The sequence below is a fragment of the Pundamilia nyererei genome, unplaced genomic scaffold (genome assembly GCF_000239375.1).
Source record: "Pundamilia nyererei isolate P.nyererei 1_Seehausen unplaced genomic scaffold, PunNye1.0 scaffold00172, whole genome shotgun sequence".
Taxonomy (NCBI): Eukaryota; Metazoa; Chordata; class Actinopteri; order Cichliformes; family Cichlidae; genus Pundamilia; species Pundamilia nyererei.
Window position 1 is genome coordinate 1,340,415 of NW_005187573.1, and position 7,992 is coordinate 1,348,406.

Genomic DNA, 7,992 nt, shown 5'->3' on the forward strand with positions numbered 1-7,992 from the left:
ATGAATGGAAAGAACTTCAGCATATTAGAATGAAATTATTAAATGGTATTTGTGCTTTTTTTATTCATCATTTTATGCCACTTAAATGTTTTAGAAGTTTCATAGTATTAATGAGTTTGAGGTAGTTGACCAGTAGCTTCCAGTATGAATCTGAATTTGCTTACATTTGTACATTTGCATGATTGTGGAGGTAGCGTTTCGATTGTTCTTTAAAGGCAGTTTTTCAGTGACTGCTGGATGTCTTCCATTAAAATATTCACGTTTGCTAAGAGGTGCAAAACGAATACACTGATGAAGTGTTTTAGATATTTTGTGGTGTAGTTTGTCATTCATAATCATTCACTGGCGCCTATGCAGCATCCTTTATGCTACACTTTTCCCTCCATTTGATGCGATCTATCAAGATAATGTAATGTTTTATTCTCATGTACTGTTTACACAAAACCCTAGGCTACGTGGAACAAATTTCATATCACAAGACGCAAAGCTGAGCTATATTAACTGCCAGATGATTGAATACAAAGGCTAACACAATATCTAATCTGTCTTAGTTTATCTTCCAATATTTTTGGCTCATAGTGGTTTGTTTAAACATGTTAATTTTCACTCTGGTTGTTTTATCAAATGACTAATATTTGGCTGTTGTGCCATATCAGTTTTGGGATAAACAGGCTAAGTGTACAAAGTGCAATGAAGAGCTGAAAAACTTTTTTTGTAACAAAAATGTCTTTGTGTGCTCAGCACAAAGGCTGGATAATGAGATAAACAGACAGAAAAAAGGCTATTAGTCTAATTCTTATTTCAAATAAATAGAGACAAAATACCGACCAAGCCTTATGACGGCAAAGATCGTGCATGGATCTTAAATTAGGTCTGTATATTTAGCCTGCATAAATACTGGCATTGTTATCTTTTGATGTGGTCACACGTCTTTGTGGTTCCACACGTGATCAGCCAAACCTTTTGGTAGCAGGGCGAGGACAGACGACAGGACCTGCTTACCTTATTGGATGTTTGTGGTTCAGATACAGGAAAATAATATGAAAGTGACCAATATAGTCAGATTGTCTTTGGTTTATGGACTGTTAGAAGGGTTAGTTAGTCATACTGTTATTTTCATTTCAACTCGTAAAACTTATTTTAATTGTAGAAAATTAACATGTGTACTCTCTAACCATCATTTTAAAGTGTAACCATATTTAACCTGTGACATCAGATAGTTAATGACTGTCCTTCATGGGGCGGTAGTGTAACAGCATGGCTTTGTTTCGGGTTTCTCTTGCTAACACTGTAATTATTCAGTTATCCCACACCTGATACGGTGAAATTGCCAGTGAACTAACTTTTTCTGATTCTTCTTCATTACTGCTTTTCTTATTGACAGCAGTCATTTCTAACTCTTGATCCGTAAGCGCCCTTCCCGAGTGGACCACCGCACTCTCGACTCTTGCACTCCTATTCACCTCAGCCGTGTCATTCAACTTGTTGTCATTATGGACTCGATTTCTTAGTCCCAACACAAAATGGTTGTGATTAACAACTTCTCTAGAAACAGTACCTTCACAAGGTGCTTGCACAGACCTTCTTTTCCTCCTCCACCCAACAATTCTGCTCCACAGCTGGCTCTGCACAACGCAACAAAAAGGCCTGGACTTGCATATCGCCTCGAAGCCCCTCTTAAAATTCTCATTGTAGTAGCCATAGATGATGGGGTTGACGCTGGAGTTCGAGAAAGCTAACCAGTGTGCGAAGGGGAAGATGTAGCTGGTCAGAAGGTCCAGCTGGTTCCCATCCAAGTCTGCATAGTCTGTTATCATCATGAGGGTCCAGAGAGGCAACCAGGACAACATGAAAAGCAAAGCTACCAGAATGAGCATCTTTATCACCTTTATCTTTTTCCTCGATACCCTCGGATGAGCATGTCTCCTGCTTCCTTCCTGGACTGTAGCATTGGCCAAGTGCGGCTCCTTGTTTGCAAACACAGAAGAACACAGTTTGACTCCAATGCTTATGTACATCAGTGAGATTACTGTGAGGGGCAGCAGGTAGATGTGTGCAAACAAAACCACTGTGTAGACATTTCTCATCCGAGGGTTGGCAAAGTTTTCGTAGCAGGTGTACAAGGGCAATGTCTGATTGAAGTTGTTATTATATATCATGTAATGATAAGGGACTTTCTCCACAGTCAGGGCAACTACAGCAGGACACATGAAGGCCACGGCTAACACCCAGATCGAGACGATGGCTAATTTGGCAACGAACACCGTCAGCTTGGGTCGTAGTGGGTACACAATACAGCGAAACCTGCAGGGGACAAGGAAACAAAAGAAGCATTGTTATGAATTAATGAAATAAACTTGTGGGTTTTCAGAGATAAATATCATAACTTGTTTAATTAATTTTTTTTTAACCCTGTGAGATAAATCCATTACATCACAACTATTTTACAGGAAGAAGAAAAGAAAAAGTGTAAATTGTTTCCGATGTGTCATTCCTATGTAAAAAGTCTGTGGTTGTATATCAATTGCATTGAATTTTTTCATGTTTGTTAAAAAGTAGTTTCAGGTATGAAATGATTTCCTAGAGGTAGAGCATGCAATACTTTCAACTTCTGGCCAAAAACTTTCTATTCCAAGGTAGTAGGCAACCTGTCTCAAACACTTGCGGTCTGACTTTTACCGACTGCAGTCTTTGTCAAACTGGCAAAGGTTTGCAAATAATTAGTGTTTAATTTAAAAACACAGACAGACTGTGTATTGCATTTGCACATTTTGCATTAGTCTGTGCAAAATAGCAAAAGACACATCTCTCTGCAATATGGGACTTGACTCAACTGGCTGACTACTGGTTGCATTCTGGTTATTTCTATATGAAATCAAGGTTGTCCTAAAAGCAGTGTCCATTTAATATTGCAGTTCAGTTGCTCTCCTGCAGAAACTGCATCATTGAGGAGGAATTTTAGAACTTCTTTTTCATATGTATGTCATTTTAGTTGGATTCTAGTTGGAGTAGCTAATTTGAATTTCTGTGAATGTAGATGACAACACATCTCAATTTTTGCTGATTTATAACAGTTAATTGATGTATTATCACAGACAGATTTTATGTCATTTTGAACTTAACTCCATTCAGTCACAGACCTATTATCAGACTGACTGCGTCTGCTTGCCATTTTGTTGTTGTCTTAATGCACCAAGGTCACGCTGAAGATGACAAATGAATATGAGTGGATGCAGATCTGATCTTCATTTTCAAAAAAACAAAAAACAAAACAGATTTCAAAGGCAACAGGATCAAAAGTTGACTGCACATCCTTGCATTAATGTTGGTTGCAAGTTCCTAGAGTGATCTTAGCAATAAGTGACAAAATAAAGCTGTTAAATATTTGGGTTTTTTGTCAGTCTGGGTATGGCTGGTTGGACTGTCCAACTTAAATTTATAAGTAAAAACAACGGCGTTCCCAGAAAGGTTCGGGTCCTCTGTAAAATGTAAAAATAAAACTGAACGCAGTGACTTGCAAATCTCACAAACTCACATTTTGTTCACAGTATAACACAGAAAATGCATCAAATACTTAAACTGAGACAATTTCACATTTAATGGAAGATATCAGCTCAATTTGATACACTTTTCATACCATCATTAGGCCAAAGGTGTATATTTGTCCGCTGCTGTTAGTAAATAGTATTGTTCTAAAATGAAATAGGAATAGAGCAAACATTGCACCACTAACATTATTAGAATTTTTATATATTTGTCCATTAATTATTTCACTGTTATTGTGTTATATTCCATCAAGAACCAAAGAACAATGTGCACTTACCTTTCAACAGCAATAGCCACAAGGGTGAAGACTGATGCAGACACTGACACGCCCTGCACAAAGCCGCTCATCTTACACACAGTGTTGGAGAAGGGCCAACCTGTTAAGACAGTAACATCATTGACAATACAAGGAAATAACTGTCCCAGTGATTTTAGAAATCCTTAACATCAGTCTGATTATATTGCTGCAGGAAGAAAATTGAGGTTGGCAATCGGTTTTTAGACTTCATGCTGTACAATCTTGGACAATGCCATGTCTTTGTTGTCGAACGACAGTAGACACACAAAGTGAGACGTGGCATTTAAAATGGAAGACGTATCCGTTCACATTTTTCTTCCTTCCGCTTCACGGTGATTGTTTCATTTTTCAGCGGCAGCAGAAACAGAGTCTTCAAACACAGCTGAGAGCGTGACTATAGCCTCCCAATTTCTTTTCTATGATGAACGGCAAATTGCTCGAATTGAGCACGATGGGATTGTAGCAGTGGGCTGGTGTGCTGAAAAAATTTGAAATCAATTGACAGTGACCTCGGGGTGTTGGAAAATTGCAGCTCTATAGGCAAACATTTCATGTCAAATAATACTGTACCTTCCTCACTCCATTGCACACCATCAGGCAGAGGACGTGTGAGGTGCTAAATACCTCTATATGATTATGGATTACAACAGTGCATAATAATGTTGATACTTTTCCAGCATTGTATGTAATTTCTGCAGGACAAATAAGCAGGTGAAATTTCTGAGTTCAAGCAAAGCGGCATTTTCTCCCTGCAGAAACTTGCTGTGGCTAAGAATCCTTGTGTAAGAATGATCATTAGAGCTTATAGGCTGAAAATCCCAAAGTGCTAAAAACAAGAAAACACAAACAAAAGATTTTGTAAGAAAAAAACCCTTAGGGACAAAAAGGTGCGACAGAGGACAAAATATAAAAGAAACTCCAGTCAGCATTGTGAAATGCCTAGAAAGGATTTTTATTGTGAATTTAGGGGTTCACTGGCTTCTCCATCAGACCTCTTAACATAAGTTCATCATTTATCACTTTTTCCTCGGGTCATTTAATAATCAACACCAGAAACCAATCGCCCTAGATTCAACATACAGAATGAAACTTCTTCTCTGGACCAGAGCTCATTTAAAATGGACTGAGACAAAGTTGGAAACTGTTCTGCTGTCAGACGAATCAAAATTTTAAAATTCGTTTTGGAGAACACAAATGTCACGTCCTCCAAACAAAAGAGGAGAGGGACTATCTGTTATCAGCAGATTTCAAAACCCTGCATGTCTGATGGTATGGGGGTGCATCAGTGTCTATGAAAACCACAGCTTGCACATCTGGAAAGGCACCATCAGTGATGAAAGGTACTGTATATAAAGGTTTTAGAGCAACATATGCTCCCACCCAGAACACTAAACTGCATTCTACAGCTATTGCAGCAGCATCGCCTCATATGTTGAACTGACCTGCCTGCAGTCCAGACAGAGCAGCTAGAATCCTACAGTACTGATTGAATTGAATGGATTGTTGTTAAAAGAAGATGGCATGGTCCCTACTGTGTGATGCTACCATGAGCTGGCATTTTGTATAGCAAAATGGCTCAATTTAAACACTTATATGTTTTCAGTTGTGTTGCGATTAGGGTCCCAACTTTGGAATTGTGGATGGAGCTGGAGTTGTATGATAATAATAATTATAATAATGGCAATTCTTTACTGTATTCTCCCGATGGTTCTTGCACAGAGCTCACCGAGCTGCCACCCACACGTTCCACCTTTTGTCACTTCACCATCTGTACATTTAAATGATTGTGAGCAGCCCTAAAATAAAGACAATGACATCAATAGCATGGTTCATCCTCATTATCATATCATGAGACAAGTTCAGCCAATTCCATTCTGTTCAGTTCAAATTTATTTACATAGTGTCAAATCACAACAACTGTTGCCTCGAGGTGCTTTAAATTCTATATCGCAAGGTAAAGACCCTACAATATTAGAAAGAAGACCCCCAGGAATCAGACGGAATGAAAAGAAAATGTTGATTGCTGCTATCAATTCAGCATCTTGTGAAATAATCAGACTGCTGTAAAATTTAAAAATAAAACCCGCAGTAAAACTTGCATCTTGCTGTTTGGTGGTGGACACTGCTAGAGGACTAAAGACCCATCGATCAGCAGGCTCATTGCTATGCATCTCCATTCACAAGGTGCTTTGCAAAGTCTTTTTATGGTTAAATGCCATGCCGAGCGTGAAATAGGGATCCACATATGCATTTAATTTATAAAGGGGAATTGTCTGCAGTTTATATAAACCTGATTATCCTTTGACACACAGATTTTAGTCTCTGTGCACATATACACTTCTAGTATGGTCCCATGTGCTGTTTTGTAAATGAGGCCCCAGGTCATTGTTTTAATAATGCATCATCAGAGTCACTGTCACACACCATTGCAACCAAACCACTACAGGAGGGGCTCAATCTCTCATAGTATAAAACACAGAGGACAGACACTGAGTCACACTAGGCTGCACGGACAACATACTCGCTGTTGGTTTACGTTGATTCACAGCATACTGCTATGTGCTTAAAGTGAAATGCTTATGAAAAACAAAAACTTTTCAGGTGGTGATGATTTATCACCGTGTTTGACACTGGTTTTAAAGGCATCTATAGTATTGTGTACGATACAAACCTGTAGTAGATGGAGAATTTCATTATTTTCATTCATGGTTATTCATGCTTTTGTCATGGTCCTGGGTCAAGCGACCCAGTGTTTGAGTTTATGTATCTTTTGTATTTCTGTTGTGCCTTAGCTTAGTGCACCTAGTTAAAATTTCTAGAATGCTGTTTAGTCTTGTTCCTTAGTTGTTTATGTCATCTCCCCCTGTACTAAGTCTCCCTGGTTCATGTGTCACGTCTGCGTGATTATGTTTAGTTCATGTCATGTCTAATCTCCATGTTTCCTGTTTTACTTTGAAAGTCTGTATTCATGTCAGTGTATTCAGTTTCACCTCTCCTGTCCTGTCGTCATGGTTCATGTGTGTCAGCTGTGCTCCCATGTGTGACCACTTCCCCTGATCATCCCTCATGTGTATTTAGTCTCTGTGTTTCATGTAGTCTGGGTCGCGTCGTCTGTGTTCCCACCCCCTGTGTTCCGTATCTCCAGCCATAGCCTTTCCATAGTTTATGTCCAGTTTAGGTTTCTGTTGAGCTACTACTCTTATGCTGCCCTCACTCTGGTTTGTTCCTTTTCATCAGCCATAATAAAAGGCTCGCTTTTGTTTAATCCACTCCTGTATCTTCACTTGTGTTCCCACCTGGGTCCACCACACACATTTCCGCACGGTCTGCCTCCGCAGATCATGACAGCTTTTATTTCATCTCGCTTAGATTATTGTAACACTCTTTTTCTTTGTTTGAGCAAAAGGAATCTTGACCGTCTCCAGTTAGTCCAGAATGCTGCTGCAAGGCTTTTAACAAAGACACGAAAAAGAGAGCATATTACACCAGTGTTACATTCATTACACTGGCTTCCAGTACATTTTAGAATTCATTTTAAAATCTTGGTACTGACGGAATGCTCTCCCTCCATCATTACATTGCCTTGACTGTATTTATTCTTTTAAAAAGCAGCTTAAGACTCATTTATTTAGATTGGCTTTTAATTAGATTTGTACTGTCTTCCGTGGAGGAAGCAGAGTCTGTGGATGAGAGAAGGGTCTGGCTGCAGCCTCCGGGGAGCGCCATATCCGGTCGTTAAGTGTTGACGTGACGAATCCTACTCCCGGGCCTAAAGTAGTCTGCGTTTAACTCAATTTTGTTGTAATTTCTACTCAAAGTTGTATGAATCCAATTATAACGCAAAGGTCGCTACCCAATTTATTGACTCTGTCAACAATGTTGAAATGATTAAAAGTGCTGATAGGCTTTTTTGTGACAGTCCAATTACTGAAAAAGAGATATTGGCATCTATTGAATTTCTTAAAAACAACAAATCTCCAGGCACAGATGGGCTGGTGGCTGCATTCTATAAATCATTTTCTTCTTAGCTTGCACCCTTTTTGTTGCAGGTTTATAATGAAAGTATTGAAAGGGGCACTCTTCCTCCCAGCCTTACTCAAGGACTTATTACTTTAATTCCCAAACCTAAGAAGGACCTACTTTTTATA

At 39.0% G+C, this 7,992-nt stretch overlaps 1 protein-coding gene across 1 annotated transcript; it reads right to left on the reverse strand.

The window, feature by feature from the left end:
- Window positions 1-1,298: 1,298 nt before the first annotated feature.
- npffr1l2 (neuropeptide FF receptor 1 like 2) lies at window positions 1,299-4,080 on the reverse strand. Its single transcript, XM_013914116.1, has 3 exons — window positions 4,063-4,080; window positions 3,824-3,963; window positions 1,299-2,304 (listed from the first exon to the last, which is right to left on the reverse strand). The coding sequence occupies exons 1-3, from the start codon at window positions 4,078-4,080 to the stop codon at window positions 1,299-1,301; spliced, it is 1,164 nt and encodes a 387-aa protein (XP_013769570.1).
- Window positions 4,081-7,992: the final 3,912 nt, after the last annotated feature.

What these genes read in the sequence shown, in the direction of transcription:
- npffr1l2 (XM_013914116.1), bottom strand. An exon ending in GTGGCTATTGCTGTTGAAAG is followed by an intron (nt 2,305 to 3,823) that starts GTAAGTGCACAT and finishes TGTCCCCTGCAG; the next exon opens with GTTTCGCTGTATTGTGTACC.